The sequence below is a fragment of the Salvia splendens genome, chromosome 21, assembly GCF_004379255.2.
Source record: "Salvia splendens isolate huo1 chromosome 21, SspV2, whole genome shotgun sequence".
Taxonomy (NCBI): domain Eukaryota; kingdom Viridiplantae; phylum Streptophyta; class Magnoliopsida; order Lamiales; family Lamiaceae; genus Salvia; species Salvia splendens.
Genome location: NC_056052.1, coordinates 3,790,971 through 3,809,662, shown reverse-complemented (window position 1 = coordinate 3,809,662; position 18,692 = coordinate 3,790,971). Strand labels below are relative to the sequence as shown.

The 18,692-nt window shown below is 40.0% G+C and overlaps 3 protein-coding genes across 3 annotated transcripts; all 3 read right to left on the bottom strand.

The window, feature by feature from the left end:
• Positions 1-1,747: 1,747 nt before the first annotated feature.
• On the bottom strand, positions 1,748-3,112 carry LOC121784063. Its single transcript, XM_042182246.1, has one exon. The coding sequence runs from the start codon at positions 3,104-3,106 to the stop codon at positions 1,748-1,750; it is 1,359 nt and encodes a 452-aa protein (XP_042038180.1). The 5' UTR covers positions 3,107-3,112.
• Positions 3,113-3,892: 780 nt separating this feature from the next.
• LOC121784062 lies at positions 3,893-4,678 on the bottom strand. The gene has a single exon (XM_042182245.1). The coding sequence runs from the start codon at positions 4,676-4,678 to the stop codon at positions 3,893-3,895; it is 786 nt and encodes a 261-aa protein (XP_042038179.1).
• Positions 4,679-9,672: 4,994 nt separating this feature from the next.
• On the bottom strand, positions 9,673-11,463 carry LOC121784061. The gene has a single exon (XM_042182244.1). The coding sequence runs from the start codon at positions 11,461-11,463 to the stop codon at positions 9,673-9,675; it is 1,791 nt and encodes a 596-aa protein (XP_042038178.1).
• Between the last annotated feature and the right edge of the window lie 7,229 nt (positions 11,464-18,692).

The following is an 18,692-nucleotide window of genomic DNA, read 5'->3' as shown; positions in this document are numbered from 1 at the left end:
ATTTATGGCTGGCCATAATGTGGCCGCATAGCATTATTCTAATGAAGAGTGATGCTAAATGGCCATAATGTGGCCGACCATAAAAAGTTAATTTAGTTCATTTACATTTATAAAAAAATTAGAATTACCGATATAAACTTATATGTGTGTGAATGGACTTGTGAGTTGATACTTATCTTTGAATTCCATTACGTAAAACACATTAATATCACGAATTACTGTATACGTTAAGCAACAATCAAGAAATGACAGTAGTAATAAGTTGAGCAAAAACTACGAAAGAACAGCACTAACATGTTGAGTTTTCCTAGAAAATTTGGGTGTTGCATTTTATTGATCAACGTTAGCACTTAGCAGGAGCTTTTGGAGCAACTATTGAATACCCTTGGAAACTGAACTTTGCATGATCAACAGAGTCAATATCATAAACCAAAATCTGCATTTGATCGGGAGCTAGGCGGATAAATGAAGTGCACAATTCTACGATGGATCCCATCACCGGTGGCGGATCCATGGACTTTTTGAGTTGAGGTGTGAATTTTATGATAAATAAATATATAAAATATTAAAAATAAAATAATATTCTCTCTGACCCAAAATAAGATTCACACTTTGCCATTTGGTTCGTCCCACAATAAGAGTCACATTTCATTTTTAACATAAATGGTAAATAGGTTTCACATTCCACTGACTCACTTCACTCACATTTCTTATTCCTCTAACTTTTCCAACTCACTTTCTGTACATTTCTTAAAACTCGTGTCCACAATAAGAGTGACTTCTATTGTGGAACGGAGGGAGTATTTTGAAAGTCACATATATTAAAATACAAAACAACACCTATATTATAGCATAATTAAACTAAAAATTTGTATTAAGTAAAAAATTACTCCCTCCGTCTGCCATTAGCAGTCCCATTTGATTTCGACACGAGTTTTAAGAAATTTAAAGAAAAAGTGAGAGAGAAAAGATAATGAAATGTATGATCCATTTTTATACAGTAGTTTTATAATAAAATGTGAGTGAAATGAGTTAGTGGAAAGTGAGATGTACTTACCATTTATAGTAAAATTGAACCCGGACTCCTAATAGCGGACGAACTAAAATAGAAAATCGGGACTCTTAAGGCGGACGAAGGGAGTACTAACTACTAATATAACTACAAAACAAAAAAAAATGTAAATCTAATATCTAAAATGGAAAATACGACCCAAATTGAGTTCCTAAATTCATACTAAAGAAATAAATATTAATTAAAATAAAATATTCTCTCCGTCCCTTCAAAGATGTCACACTTGTAGGATGACATGGGACAGAGGGAGTACTAAGACTATCTCCATCCGTGACACTCACCCAACCCAACCCCAATCAACTTTTTAATAAAATATTCATTTCTCTATCCTCCACATACACAACTCTCCCCCAATTCAACCCCCATTAACTTTTTTACTTCCATCAGTGACCCCAACCCAACCCAATTAAATATTTTCTTTTTCATATATTTTATATTAATATTTTAATTTATAGTTAATTTAGATATATTAAATAATGTCTAAAAATTATAATAAAAAAATATATGATTCAAATTTAAAACAGAAAATATTAGATATTCAAATAATTAAAGCACAATATAATAATAAATTACACACATTAAAAAATACAAGGCTATAATAGAAATAAACAAACCAAAATACAAATGAAGAGTTAAAAAAAAGCTAGCTTGAACAAGATAAACATTAGTACATATTTAATTGTTTGTGCCTAATTTAATCCAAATGTGCTCAATCAAATCTTCTCGAAGAGCAATATGAGCTTCTCTATTGCGGAGTTGAGCTCGATTAGTCATATATGATGACAAGCTTCCGATCCGTTGAGTGGAATAGCGAAAGGCTTCAACATTTTCTTCACGTACTCTTGTATGCGTATCTTGAATAAACTCAGTGGCATCATAATAATTTTGATATGTATCACGTTCATCTTCTACTATCATATTATGCATGATGATACAAGTCATCATAATTTTTCCCATCAAAATCTTATCCCATACAAGACACGGCCTTCGCAAAAATGCGAAACGTGCTTGTAGGACTCCAAATGCTCGCTCAACATCTTTTCTAATAGACTCTTGGTGTTGAGCAAACAACTTATGCTTTTGAGTTTGTGGAGAAGTGATTGACTTGACAAATGTAGCCCATGCAGGATATATGCCATCAGTAAGATAATACGCCCTATTATATTGATGACCATTCACAACGTAATTAACATATGGTGCTCGACCTTCTAAGACATCATCAAAAACAGGAGACCGATGGAGTACATTAATATCATTGCACGAACCTGGAGTCCCAAAGAATGCATGCCATATCCATAAGTCGTATGATGCCACAGCTTCCAAAATGATCGTTGGTTTTCCACTTCTCCCTGTATATTGTCCAGCCCATGCGTTAGGACAATTTTTCCACTGCCAATGCATGCAGTCTATACTCTCTATCATGCCTGGGAAACCACGTTGATCTGCTACATATAGAAGTTTAGCCATATCTTGTTTAGTAGGTCTTCTAAGATATGTGGCACCAAAACATGAAATAACACCATCAACAAAATGCATTAGAGAGTCTCTTGTCGCCGTTGAACTCATCCGCAAATATTCATCGACGACATCGGATGATGTCCCATACACCAACACCCGCATAGCTCCTGTACACTTCTGTAAAGAGGACAAACTTTGTCTCCCAGTAGCATCGCGTCTCTCCTGAAAATACTCATTGTTAGCAGTTACAGCTTCAACTATCCGAAGGAATACGGATTTGTGCATGCGAAATCGGCGTCGGAACACCTCTGGTCCGTACGTCGGGTTGGGACCAAAATAGTCATTGATCAAACGCTCAGCACCAATCTCGCGTTGCCTTTCACAATACCTTTTTCTGAATCTAGAAGCTTGGACCCCTGCAGTTAGATTGGGAATGTTAGATAACATATTCTCAACAATTGTATAAATTTGATGATTTTGTTGAGAAACTCGTTCTTCCCATTGATTGAGTGCAATGGTATTTGAATCATCAGAACTTGAATCTGATGAAAGTGATGAGTTTTCACTGGAAGACATTTTTTGGAAATGGAGTGAGTATTTGGTGTTATCTTCAAAAAGAACTCACAAGCTATTTATAAACTAAATACTGTTTACAAGTGGCACAAAATTCATATTTTCACCTCCACATGTGATAGACACACTTGCAGTAATGCATGTGACATATCAATCACTTTTGCCAGGAAATGCATGTGATAAAGAAATTGCGCTTGTGACATATCAATCACTTTTGCCAGAAAATGCATGTGATAAAGAAATTACTGACATCCCACTTAATTTTGCATGTGATAGAGAAGTAATCTTCCTGACATCTTAATAATTATTTTTACGGGTACATGCATGTGATATCAAAATCATTTCTGCAAATGCATGTGGTCAAAATGATGTTTGTGACATCCCACTAACTTTTGCAGAAAATGCATGTGACACTAATTTATATTCCCTCCGTCCCGCACTACTTGCACTTATTTCCTTTCTGGGCGTCCCAAGTTATTTGCACTCTTTCCATTTTTAGTAACAATTTATACATACAGCCGTAATTGTTGACTTTGTTTATCACTCATTCCTTAATCTCCGTGCCCAAAAGGAAATGTGCGAGTAGTGCGAGACGGAGGGAGTATAACGTAAATTTATATTACATAAAGTGCAAACAAAGATCACACCAAATGAAGAAAATTAAGATTACACAAAACTAACATTACATAATTAAAAGCACACCATACAAATATTACTACAACTAAGATCACACCAAACTAATATTACATAACTTATTCTCACACCAAACTCATCTCAAACTAAAAGCATTCATTTTCCAAACACAATCTCTGTTAGGTTGCGTTTCATGTCTTGATCTTCTGGGGACAAGTGCTCTTTCTCCAACAACTTAAGCAACATTTTTTTGTACATCTTCATAGAGGGCCTATCCAGCTTTTCACGTTCTAGCTGCAGTCGAGCCCTTGCTATTTCGTTCTCATTATCTTTAGCTAGCCTAAGTGCATGAAGATCTGCAGCGCATTGTGCATTAATAGAATCAGATTGTGTTACCTTGGCTTTTCCTTTTCTTTTTGCCTTGTCTCTGCCTATAGGTCGGGAACTAGTTGAATGTCCAGATGTGGGAGTTTTCGGATTTGAAGGGATAGTATACTCGCCGGATTCAGAAGTCTTTGTCCTCTTTGAGTTGCTATCATCCTGTTCATTAGCAAAATATTCATTGTCAGGAAATACCTGTGTTGCAGCATGAACACTCCACTTCTCATGTTTACTCATAACTTCATTAAACACTATCAAATCTTGAAAGCCGTTGCCTCCGTCGCCTTTGTAGATGCTATGAGCTTCATTCTCAACATCCTGGTCACTCATTCCGCTCCTCTTTCGGGCGTTGGAAGCTCTGCAAGCAGCCACCCATTTGTTGCCGTTTCCGTTAAGTCGTTTCCATCGACCCTTCAAAGAGTCCATATTTCTTTTGTTAATTACATCTGGATTTTCTGCTTGGCATTCATGATACAATTTATGGACATTTAGCCATAATGTATCTCCCTTCTGATTTTTACCACGCACACTATCTTCGCTTGCATAGACCCAAGAAGACATAAGTGCTATATCTTCTTTCACACCCCAACTCACATTTTTTGAGCTCCTCTGATTTTTGTTCGCTTGTTGGACATCTCCGAACAAATTGCGGGTGATATTTCCAGACGTGGGAATTTTAGTAGATGTAGGAATTTGGCTTAGATTTGGAGAAAATTCAAGGTTTTGTGAATACTCCGAATTTGAAAAAAATTGGGAGTTTGGTAAAAAAGGACGATAGTCTGGATAATTTGGATCCATGAAACCAAATTTATCAAAACAAGAATGAAAAGAAAGTTAGTTTGTTTGTGAAGAGTTTTGCAATGCTTAGTGGGATATATATAGAAAAAATGAAGCACAATAAAAAAGTACCAAATAATAAAGAAATAATAAAAAATAATAATTAATCATAATAAAATGAACTAGTTCACGTGAATTTTTCAGAAGAGGGGCTCACATGAATGTTTGGAAGAATAATTCACATGAGTTTTGAAATGATATATAAAGACAAAATAATAATAATTAAATAAATTAAATTAATAACTAAAATAAATTAATTCAAATGGCTTTTTTGGAAGAACGTTTCACAATGAGTATTGGAAGGATATATTGATAAATATAATAATAATTGAATAAAACAAATTCATAACTAAAAGTAATAAAAAAATCAAAAATTAATTTAGTGTAAAATGTTCAAGATTAAAAATGTAAATCTATATATGGATAAATATATTTCTTATTGCAATAAAAATATAAGTACAAATTTATACAATAACCAAATTTGTACAACTAGTAATAAAATAAATCAATAAATAAAAGTAAAAGTATTTCAATATTGACCAATAGGATTGTGCCATGTGTACATGACCTCCACTTTTTGCTTGGGCCGGCAGGTTGACAATGGAAGAGGAGGTTGGGTTGGGTTAATATAATTTAGAATTATTTTTATTTATTTGTTTTTTGTCCTATATGGGTGACCCTTTCTCCATTGTCACGGATGGAGGTGGTCTAAGAGCACTTACCTACTATCTAAACTAGAAAAAAAATGAAAATTTGAATTCTCCAATTCATACTTAAGAATTAAAATGTAATGCTAAAATACAATTATATAATAACAGATATATATATGTCTCGTTAATTAATCTCAATAAAAGGTTAAACATTATAATATTTTATTTGCTTGTCCGCATGCTTCACTAGCGCCTATCTTCAATAATGATTGGATATTAGCAGTTCGGAAGCATTGCTAGTAAAAACATTGCTTGAACAAAGTCAGTTGGTTAATTTGTTTCATTTTATTTTTATATTATATATTTTATTTTTAGTATTTTTAAATTTTTGTATTATACTTTTATTTTAAGATATATAGATGGTTTTTAGTGTTAATTTATTATCATTATTAAATTTTTTTAATATTTAATTGACTTTATGGGACTTCCAAATATCTACCGTAAAAATAAAAGAGGAGAAGAATAAAAAGAGATACACTGGCAATAAGAATACTCACATGATTCATCCAATCTCTTGTTCTATTTATAGTTGGTGGATGAACTCATTATATTTTCTAAAGTTTTCTATAATAAGTGGAATATCTAGTTCCATAATTTCTAGATTTCTCTTACAATTGTCTAAATAGATATTTTTCTAAAAGTTCTAAATATTTTTAAATAGCTAATTTAATATTATCTCCGTTCCATAACAATATGGGCACTTTCATTTTTGTTCGTCCCATAAAAATATGTGCATTTCCATTTATGAAAAGTTATCCCAATTTATTACTCATATACATCAAGTTATTTACAACTTATACCACCATCAAAACAGTAATATTAATATAGATCTCACAATTCAGTAACAATACTTTAACTACCATTCTCTTCATCTCTTTTACTTTAACCAACTTTATCTTGATTTATGTGTCATATCATATGCTCATATTTTTATGGAACGGGGAAGTATTCTCTATATCTAAAATAGTAATCCTTCCGTCCCGGCTAAAATGACACATTTCTTAGCCTACACAGGATTTTAGAAGCTATTGGTTAATATGTTTAATTGGAGAGAGAAAATGAGGGTATAAGAGTGTCCACTATAGGCGGACAGCCCCAATAGCCCCGCCCCCTTTTTTGTCCACAGCCCCAGTTTATATGTTTACGCCCATTGACTCAACTTTATTTTACCCAAATAATACCCGCAAGTGTACGGGGTTATCGTAGCAAATAGCAAGCAAGAGTATATCGTATCCCACAGAGACAATTAAGTGTAAACTTAAGTACCACGAACCAATTTCAACTACTATCCAGACAATCAGAAATTTTTGGTTTTAAAACTAACAACTACTAAAAGCATGTAAAGTCAGAGAATAAAATAGAACACTTAAACACAAAAGCAATTAAGAAAGCTGTGTAAGATGGTGGAGAAATATGCAGAATTCAAGGATCCGATGCACAACTCATAGCCTAACCCAATTGAAATCGATTTACCATTTAAAGTCTCTAGAATTATTGAATCAATCACACATGTAGATTAAACCCCCCTCCCGATGTGAGAAACCTGTAGATTAAGTGTAACAATTGAAGTCCCCTTCTAATTCTTAGACCTAACTCCCAATAGATCGATTAGATAACAGATTCCACTCAAAACCTCAACTCTCACGAGTTCTATTGAATTAAGGTGTGAATTATTCTTCTTTCAAGATTAATTATTTCATCTCCCGATTACTCTAAGAAACCCTACACTCCCAATTGGTGATCAAGCAATTGTTAGGAAAAAGCACAAGAATAATTCAAATAATTACAAGAGCAAGATAAAAACGAAGTCAATTGGATTAATAACTATGAATCAATGCATCTTCACCAAGAATTCTACACAAAGTGTTTAGCTACTCATGTTCAAAGTAAAAAAACAAACAAAAACTAAAGAAAACAAAAGAATTCATGATACGGAATACAATTGGCGGATGAATTGAAGCTTGAATCTCCAATCTTCTTCCAAGAGTGCTTCCTAGAGAGAGAGAGTGTGTTTTTGCGGCTTGTAGAGAATGATTTTTCCTTGCCCTAGCTTCTCTCTTTTATTTTTCCTTCAAAAAAAATCACGTTTGGGCTAAAAATCGTCAGTCAGACGGACCCGGCCGGGTGGAATTATTGCACATAAAATCCACCCGGTCGGGTAGAAGTCTCTGGACTCTTTATGAACAAAATTGGCCACCCGGCCGGGTGGAATTATTGCACATAAAATCCACCCGGCCGGGTATCTCCCGGCAGTCCGCGCGGCTTTCATAGATCGGTCATATCTCTCTCATCCGAACTCCGATTGGGGCATGTGAGGTACCCACGCGAAGCTCTTTCGATGATGAAGACAATGGTACTCTCAAAATAGGATTTGGACCCCATCTTGATAGTAAGATTAACGTTTGAAGTAGACCCCAGTCACGGCTTGGCTCATTTTGACCCTTTTTTACCTATTTTTACTTCAAACACTGGATAAACTCATCAAAGCACCTTTATAGTGAAATATGGACGTAAACTCAAGTAATATGCATTTAAACACCAATTATCATCATGTTTAACGCCCAATAAAACAGTTAAAATACGAGTTTATCAACTCCCCCAAACTTAATCACTTGTTTGTCCTCAAACAAGAAGCAGACAACAATCAAATATAAACTCGTACACATAAGTTGGATCTCATCATTGCCTCAGTTAATAAACAATAGCATGCATCAATAACTTCACACACATGTAAACCAACTGATCATTGCTTCAAGTTACTAACACGTATGCAACCTTGTCAATTTGCCCTCACAAGATAGATATGTAGTGTAATTCTCCCACTCTCAAAGTGTATAGGTAAAATACAAGCTCTCAAATCAATCAATCATGCATAGTTTACCATAGGCTTGCTCGAAATCTAACCTCTCCTCTACTATTTTGTGACTATAAATCAAGGATCTGAAAGGTCTTATTTGTAGGTTGTAATGTAGGCTTTTTGGTTAGGTGAGGAAAATTTGGCCAAAGTGACTTATAATCCCTTTCGAAACTATAATAACTTCGTTCTTAAAACAACTCAACTCCTCAGTAGTCTTTATAGACTCTTCTCATCTACCAATTCTCCCCCAAACTTGGTTTCTTACGCATTTCTAGACTTCTTCTAGCTTATACCACCAAATTATTCTTTTTTTTTACAACTCTTTTTTTCACAACTAAAAGCATACATCCACTTTCCCAAAGATATTCAAGTCAATACTTCATCTTTAAACTCTTCTTATCATCCAAAAGTGTTCTTTTCCCCCAAACTTATTTTCAAGCATATATACAACCCCAAGTTATCAAATAATAGGCTATTAGGCTCAAATATGGCTAACAAAGGATTATGATTTTTATTTTAGGGTGAAAGTAAAGACAAGGCTAGAACGGATGGCCTAACGTCACTTCCTAAATCTATACTCACTATGTAGACTCAAGGAAGATCGCGAGCAAGTTCTAGAAACATATAACACAATGACGATAATCACACATTTAGAAATATATAGGCTCAAGTCTCACAGGGTTATGGCAAAGGACAATGCAACGAGCAATTCACTTTAGGCAAATCACAATAAGGACATACAAGCATGCTTGGTCATATCAACAAGTTTTCACAAACATTTTAACATATAGCATCATTAGCAACTCATCCAACAAACATGCTTAAATTCAATTCAAATTGCTCCGACCCCATTCAATTTCATTCAAGGGAGTTTATTAATCCTAAACTAAAATCCTAAGCAAAAATTTTTAAAAATACCCAAAAATAACATGAAAACAAATAAACATGCTCATAGGTTCACCATCCACCATATCACCCCCCAAACTTATTCAAAGCTACGCAAAGAAATAAGTTTTAAACGTTGGTGGAGAGGTGATGCCTACTGAGCAAACACACTAAAAGAAATACATAAAACAATACAAGATACCTTCCATGGGTTGCCTCCCATGTAGCGCACCTTTTTATCGTCGTGTGCCCGACGTCTTCAAATATCAACCGAGATCCCCTTTCATCCCAGAGTTGCCTCCAGGTGATCGTTTGGCTCCTCCTCCATGAGGAAATAGATCGTTCCACGTCTTGGTGAGCCACCACTTTTCAGGCTCTCTCGGGATAGGCTCCTTCAGTGTTGGAGCAGTTATCTTTCTTCCCTGGACATCAGTTGATATTTTACCCCCCATCCTAGGGGGTTCAGTAGTGATCACCGCGTGCACCGGTGAAGGGCGACTATGGTCTGCATCGATCCATGCTATTGGCTTCGAGTCAGTGGAAGCCATCATCTCCATGTGAAGCTCATAAAAGTCCTTCTGCTTCACTTTTCTGACTGCACTCGATCCTCCTTCTTCCGTAGTCTCTTGGTGCTTCAGACGCACCACCTTGCACTCCTCAGTTCTTCCATCCATGCTTCTCGGTTTGTGGGAAAACGTTTGACTTTCTTCTCCCATGAAGATTGTCAACTCTCCCCTTTTCACGTTTATATTTGCCTCAGCAGTGGCAAGGAAGGGGCGTCCTAGTAGTAGGGGGACTCCCTTGTCTTCTTCCATGTCCAAGACCATAAAGTCGATGGGAAAAATAAATTCCCCGACCTTAATCAGTAGGTCTTCCACGATGCCCTTTGGATACACGACAGATCTGTCTGCCATCTGTAGTGTGGCTGAGGTGGGCTTCAAAGTACCAATGTTCATTTGCTTGAACACCGATAGTGGCATTAGATTAATGCTCTCGCCTAGATCGCAGAGAGCATTCTCCACCTTATAGCCCCCAATCAGGCAGTCGACAGTAAAACTTCCAGGATCCTTCAGCTTGGCAGGCAGTTTCCTTTGCAGCAGAGCACTGCAATTTTCAGTTAGATTAATAGTGTCAACCTGCCCCCAACTGGTCTTCTGGGCTATCACCTCCTTCAGAAACTTAGCGTACTTAGGCATCTGCTGCAGTGCCTCGATCAAAGGGATGTTCACATGCACCTTTCTGAAGATGTCCAGAAATCGAGTGAACTGCTCATCTTTCTTCTTCTTCTGATTCAGTACCTGCGGGAATGGCACCTTTACTCCAGAAGTGGTGCCAGTATTCTCCTTTTCAGCCTCCTTTTCCTTCTCTGCCACGGCAGCCTTGGGCTCAAGAACGGTATCAGATGTGGTCGCAGGCAGTGAGGGAGCTTCATAAACAGTGCCACTCCTTAGATGCACAGCTTTGCATTCTTTGGGATTTATGATGGTGTTCGAAGGGAATTTTCCCGGTTGAGTAATAGTACTCACAGTCTGGGAAATCTGGCTGATCTGTGTGTCGATGTTCTTGGCCATACTTTGCACATCTGTCTCAACCTTCTCCATCCTTTGATTGTTCTGCTCCATGAGCTTGTTGGACTGTAGCATGAAAGACTTGAGTATGTCTTCCGTGGTCATCTTCTTCGGATCATTAACCACTCCATCAGTAACTGTGAACCCCGGGAGTGGTTGCAGAGCATTATTTGGGTTTCCATAAGAGAGATTGGGATGCCATTTGTTCCCGAACTGATTATATCCTCCACCCTGAAAGTTGGGGCGGTGATTATTGAAGTACCGGTTGTTGTCCCCTTGATTCACATAGTTCACGTCCCCCATTTTTCCTTGGGGTTCTTGAGACGGTTGCCCCATTGCTATACAGTCGAATTTCATGGTCAGCGCATCCAACTTGTCGGATAGGGCGCTCATAGGATCATGATATGTAGTAGAAGCCACCCTATGCACCTTACTCCTGTCGTTGCTCCATCCTTCGTCATTAGATGCGAGCTCCTCAATCACTTCCATGGCTTCATTCACTCATTTCTTGAGAAAATTACCGCCTGAGCTCAAGTTCAACTCCCGTTGTGCTTCAGGCATGCATCCCTTGAAAAATGTAATGACTTGAACTGTCGGGGTTAACCCATGGTTGGGACACCGTTTCATCAAAGATTTAAACCTCCCCCATGCGTCTCTGATATTCTCTGCAGGAGTCATCTGAAAGGCAATGATCTCGTGTTGCCTCTTTATAGCTTCACTAGGGGGGTAGAATTTCTCCAAAAATTTTTCCACCATAGCATCCCATGTTCTAATCGATCCTGGCTCCAAACTCTCCAACCAATCCTTTGCTGAATCCTCTAATGAGAAAGGAAACAGCCTTAGTCGAACCTGCTCATCTGTAACTCCATTCATCTTTGTTGTGTTGCAAATCTGGATGAACTTGGTGATATGCTTGTTAGGGTCGTCAGTGGATTTGCCCCTAAAAGCAATGTTCTCCGCCATCTGGATTAGTCCTCTTTTCAGCTCAAAAGTATTAGCCGCGATGTTGCTATGAACAGTTGGATTTGCCTGGCCTTGGTATACATATTGATTCTGCACAGGCACAGGTGGTCCACGGTTGACCTGTTGACGCAACTCCTCCAGCTGTCGTAGAAGCTCAGCATAATTGGGAGGAGGGGGTGGTGGACCGTTGTTACCTTCTTCGTACTCCATCAGACTAGGAGAAACGGGATCAAACAGAATATGGTCTTGAACTGGTGATCGGATGGGTGAAAGGTCCCTTTGAACTGAGGATGCTCCTATGCGGTTAGGTGAAGAAGCTTGAATTTTCTGTGTGAGTCTCCTATAGGCGTTCCTCTTCCGGTTTGTTGCTTCGATCTCCGAATCGAAAGGTTCTAGAGGCAAGCCTTTAGAACGTGTGTGCATACACCTGAACAAGAAACACAAATGTGAAACTTGAAAAAGTAAAAGAAAAATTAATAGAAAAATAAAGCAGTAAAAACTGAAGTAGTAATCTTGATTATTATCACGATATCAAGCTATATAACACAAAATTGTCCCCGGCAACGGCGCCAAAAACTTGACTCAACTTTATTTTACCCAAATAATACCCGCAAGTGTACGGGGTTATCGTAGTAAATAGCAAGCAATAGTATATCGTATCCCACAGAGACAATTAAGTGTAAACTTAAGTACCACGAACCAATTTCAACTACTATCCAGACAATTAGAAATTTTTGGTTTTAAAACTAACAACTACTAAAAGCATGTAAAGTCAGAGAATAAAATAGAACACTTAAACACAAAAGCAATTAAGAAAGCTGTGTAAGATGGTGGAGAAATATGCAGAATTCAAGGATCCGATGCACAACTCATAGCCTAACCCAATTGAAATCGATTTACCATTTAAAGTCTCTAGAATTATTGAATCAATCACACATGTAGATTAAACCCCCTCCCGAGGTGAGAAACCTGTAGATTAAGTGTAACAATTGAAGTCCCCTTCTAATTCTTAGCACCTAACTCCCAATAGATCGATTAGATAACAGATTCCACTCAAAACCTCAACTCTCACGAGTTCTATTGAATTAAGGTGTGAATTATTCTTCTTTCAAGATTAATTATTTCATCTCCCGATTACTCTAAGAAACCCTACACTCCCAATTGGTGATCAAGCAATTGTTAGGAAAAAGCACAAGAATAATTCAAATAATTACAAGAGCAAGATAAAAACGAAGTCAATTGGATTAATAACTATGAATCAATGCATCTTCACCAAGAATTCTACACAAAGTGTTTAGCTACTCATGTTCAAAGTAAAAAAACAAACAAAAACTAAAGAAAACAAAAGAATTCATGATACGGAATACAATTGGCGGATGAATTGAAGCTTGAATCTCCAATCTTCTTCCAAGAGTGCTTCCTAGAGAGAGAGAGTGTGTTTTTGCGGCTTGTAGAGAATGATTTTTCCTTGCCCTAGCTTCTCTCTTTTATTTTTCCTTCAAAAAAATCACGTTTGGGCTAAAAATCGTCAGTCAGACGGACCCGGCCGGGTGGAATTATTGCACATAAAATCCACCCGGTCGGGTAGAAGTCTCTGGACTCTTTATGAACAAAATTGGCCACCCGGCCGGGTGGAATTATTGCACATAAAATCCACCCGGCCGGGTATCTCCCGGCAGTCCGCGCGGCTTTCGTAGATCGGTCATATCTCTCTCATCCGAACTCCGATTGGGGCATGTGAGGTACCCACGCGAAGCTCTTTCGATGATGAAGACAATGATACTCTCAAAATAGGATTTGGACCCCATCTTGATAGGAAGATTAACGTTTGAAGCAGACCCCAGTCACGGCTTGGCTCATTTTGACCCTTTTTTACCTATTTTAACTTCAAACACTGGATAAACTCATCAAAGCACCTTTATAGTGAAATATGGACGTAAACTCAAGTAATATGCATTTAAACACCAATTATCATCATGTTTAACGCCCAATAAAACAGTTAAAATACGAGTTTATCACCCATAAAAAAATTGTCCGCAGCTATAAGGTGGATACTTCCAATAGCCCCAAAAGTTTTAGCCACTTATCATTTTATTTTTTTCATCTATATTAAATCGATTAAAATTATCGGAATGTAAATAATTAGAAAATGAGGTAATTGGGACCGAATATTCGTTGTATTGGAAACGGTAAAATTATACAACGAACATTTAAAAACAATAAAAAAAACCGCCACCGTCTACTCGGTGGCGGAATCGGATTCCTCCTCCTCTTCTCCGCTGCCTCCCCCGCTGCCGCCAGCCGCCCCAGTACAATCCTCATCAGACAAGCCTAGCCGGCGCTGGATCTCCCCCATGAGTTTCCAGTATATACCCTTGATGACCGGGTCGGTTGCGGTCTCGTAGAAACGACAGTTGTCCTGCAGTTGTTTCAACAACTGCACATCTAGGTTCTCCCTCAAGACCTCGTGGGGACCAGGGGCCATGGGTTGCGGTATAGGGCGGGCTGCGGGATGCGCGATCCCGACGTGGCCGACGATATGCAGGAGGAACTTCAAGCCATTCTAGCGCTTCGGATAGAGGTCTGTTGTCCCGGAGGGCGTGGGCGCCTAGAGTGTGTAGCGAAGGGCTCTTCGGTTTGCTCGTCGTTGAGGTCGAATGATTGCGAGCCGCTGCCGCTGCTGTAGTCCCAGGCTATGTTATGTCTAGTACGCTTCGCCCATGAGCTCCTGCCCACTCTTGTGCACAGATGGCCCGGAATTTCGGACAGTGCTCGAGAACAAGATACTCCTCCCACATGGTGAACTTCGGCTAGCCTTCTGTGTTGAATTGGGCCATAGACAGCGCCTTCACGTTGGCTTCGCTTCGGCCACTCTCAGCACTGAGCAGGTTGTTCTCGTATATGGAGCTGAACCACTTGGTGGCATACAGAATCCTAGACCATTTTTTGCTGAGTTGTTCCCCGTCACGCGGTTTGGCGCCTCGAGGTTTGAACTCGTTGTATGCCAACAGGACGCACTTCCAAAAGCTCCCCTCGGTCTGATCGGTGCCCACTATGGGGTCCGATGTGACGGCATCCCACGCCCGCGCCACAGCAATGGACTCCGCTTTGGTGTAGTGCGTGGCCAGTCCACCACCGGCTGCCGGCGCCGCTGCCCGAGCCGCCACCGCCACTGCTCGCACCGCTGCCACCGCGGCTGCCGCCTCTCCCGCCGCCATTGCTTCCACCCGCCCCACCGGACCCGCCGACCCTTGTCGGAACGGGCGTATCCACTCGTGCTGCCAGCGTTTCCGGTACGCCCAGACTGAGCAGACCCATCATTGTCTCCAGTGCATCTCAATCTGCATCAGTGAAAGGAGATTGGCTGGATTGGAAAGGGGTATCCGGCCGCGGATGGTTAACCTGGTCGAGGTTGGGTCTGTAATCTCCAAACGCTGACCGACTCAAATTCCTCTGAAAAGGTTGGGGCGTGGGACTCGACCTCCACGACTGAGATGGAGGAGGAGTTGGACTTGATCCCCGCAGAGGAGAAGTTTGAATCCAACCCGACGGCTGGGAAGGATAGCCGCCATATCCCGATTCGTCAGTGCTGGGTGATTCGTCGTCTCCACCGTGCATTTTTAGAGAGTCAAAGTGTAGAGAGTGAATGAATGAAGATTTTTTGAAAATGGTGTAAAATGGGTGGCGGTGGAGTGGTATTTATAGTAGAATTTTTGGAAAAAAAAATAATGGAGGCGGCCGGCGCGGCGATCGGGGACCGACGCGTCCTCGCACATAACTCACCGGAGTGTCGTCCGCCCCAAAAAAATCGTCCGCCCCGAGGCGGACGCTCCCTCCACTATAGGCCGGTGGGGCGGTATCGGAATGGGGGCGGCCGGCGCGCCGCCCTTATAGTGGACACCCTAAGTAATAAAATAGAGAGAGAGAGAGAAAGAAAGATGAATATTTTAATAGGAGTGAAAAAAGTGGTTGATTGTATTAATTGGAAAGAGAGCTTGGAAACGTGTCATCTTATTTGAGACAAATTAAAAAGAAAAATGTGTCATTTTAAGTTGGACTGAGGGAGTACTTTTTTTTATGAATCAATGAATGGAATATAAAGGCAAAAAGTAAAGTACAAGTAAGACATGGGCATACCCGATGGATACATGCCTAAGAGCCGAAGCTAAGTAGGCCGATGGGGGGGGAAGTAAACTCTAGGCAAACAAAGCCCTAAGAGTTGGTATCATAAACCGAAAAACAACATATAATATCAGTGCATCAACAAAATCAACATAAGACATCACTTCGGTTAAAGTCTTCAAGATGGGATCCACTAGATTTGCGTCAGTACTTCTTTCCATCAAGGTGTGCTTGTACTTGAAGTGGAGGATGTAATCGCTCGACTCTAATGTCGAATGACTAGACTCAGGAGTAAGCGAGTGTGCACATATGAGAATTAATGCAAAGCTCGGTCCAGACACAACGCTCCTTAAATCCGCTGGATCACTGGGTCCAGGAACTCTAGAGAACTACAGTGTTTTTGTCGTTGGACACACTCGACTCCTCTTCAAAAATAAATCCCTCAACCCGAATACTATGAATTAGTATAGGGAAGTGGGGTCGATCCCACAGAGATGGATTCGCAAAGTAGTGCTAAGAGACTATGGGAACAAACGGCTGCTGCCACACAAAGGGGTTGAGATTTAAACTACCACTAGATTTAGGCAAGAAATGTAAACGCTAGACCTAGGACACAGAAAACTTACTGGAGTCAAACATCAATACCGACAGACCCAATTACCCCCTAGACTGAGTAAACGACTACCTAATCTAGCTAAACAGTAAGCAACTAACAGTGGGGACCATCTTTCCAAAAATAGCAAGTACGGTAAAAAGCTGCAGATAACCAACCCATGCTCCAGCTAACTACGACATGCACCTTCGCAACTAAATTAAACTCGCAGATGAAGAAAACAGAGCACACTCCTAAATTCAAACAGAATATAAAGATTTGGACTCTGGAAACTTGCTATGAATCGGAAATACATCAGATCTACGTAAACTAGGCGAAATGAAATGAAAACACGTAAGCTAGGCATAAAATTAAAACACTCCTGCTCAGAATTACTTCAGACGCTCAATCCACTCCGGATCCAAGCCATCCGAACTCAACAACCAACAAAATCAACTCCATAACTCCGATTCTCACAGATCTGCTCCGATCAACTCCAGATTCCATAATCACAAACAACTCCACAACATCAGCAAAACAAAACCCCGATTCATCCACAAACAAACTCATTCTTCCAGATCTCACCGTTAACCTGCAGTAATCCAGAAAATAACCACGAAAACAACCAACTCCAACAATCCAACTCCAAAATTCAAGTAAACACAATCAATCATCAAAAGTCATCACGATCTACGTAAGCGAAAACGAAACTTGCATAAAAGTAGAGAAATATCCAGAAACAAAAGAGGACCGAGCTTCGAACAGCGAAGCTCGGCGAATTCAGCAGAAACGAAAAGAAAACATAAATAAATTATTTCTTCGCCCCAGAGAAGGACGGTGTTACAACCCACAACACTATCGGAAAGCTAAATATGAACCCCAGCGCGAATTAGAACCAAGTATGTGAAAAGCGAACTTAGCAACAGGCTATACGTGAGGCCTCCACCCAGAAGGTCCCTCCAGCTTGCATGCTTCTTCCTTTTATAGATGCGGACATAGCCTTCTAGAGTCTTCGTAGAAATCCCTATTCTACCCTTCAACTCCGAGGCTTCCTCCGTCAAGCAATTTCTTTCATAATGTCCGCTCTTTCGCCAGTTCCCTAGGACTATGCAAGCGTCCTCTTCTTTTCCTGGATCTAGCGAAAACCTTCACACACCTGGCTTAAAACATGCGTTAGACCCAGTAATTTCACGAAATAAAACCCCTAGACCGATGCATGAAATTAGCCTTATCAGTGCTCATTGCTACCGTCCACGTTACCCCAATGAAGGTAGGGGTAGGGCCTCGTTAAAACCTCCTAGAGATAAAACCCGATGGGAAAAAATCCCTAGGTGGAAAAAGAGTACCCCCGTGGCCGAGAGCAACGCTAAACTCCCAAGTGCTCGGTCACTTGTTTATGCGGATAAAGGGAGTATAACACCGCATATGTTACCTTCTTCACTTCGAACACCAAGTGCTTGGGTTCGAATGCTGATCCGTCAAAAATCAAGGCATTCCTACCTCTCCACATTAGGCTGACCATTGCGATGAGGGCTAGCCTTCTAGCCTTGCGGATGATTGCCGCGCCACTTCTTTCCTTGATCATCCACTTGATGGCGCTCGGTATGGTGGTGATGTTCCTCCGTATTCTCAGTCAAGATTTGATCTCCTTCCAAACTGCCCAAGTCTTGTGGCATTTAAAGAAAGGGCGGTCCACGGACTCCGTGTGCGCCATGCACAAGGGGCAGCGTTGATCGATGTTCATGTAGCCCAGTCTGTCCCTCGTTGGAAGTCGTCCTTTGAGAGCTTGCCAAGTAGTGAAGGAGTACTTTGGTGAGACAAACTCATTCCACACAAAACTGTGCCACAGTCATCGTTCTTCTTTTGTCCTGAACCACTCGTATGCCTCGATCGCTCCCTTGCTCCCAAACCATTGTCCCAGCATCTTCTCCACTTCTCTTCTCGGCCGGTCGGTAAGCAAATCGTCTCGTATATCAAGCAGCCTCTTGAAGAGTGGTGAGTCCCGCGATCTTGCCGTCCATTTCCACAGCTTCCTGTTCTT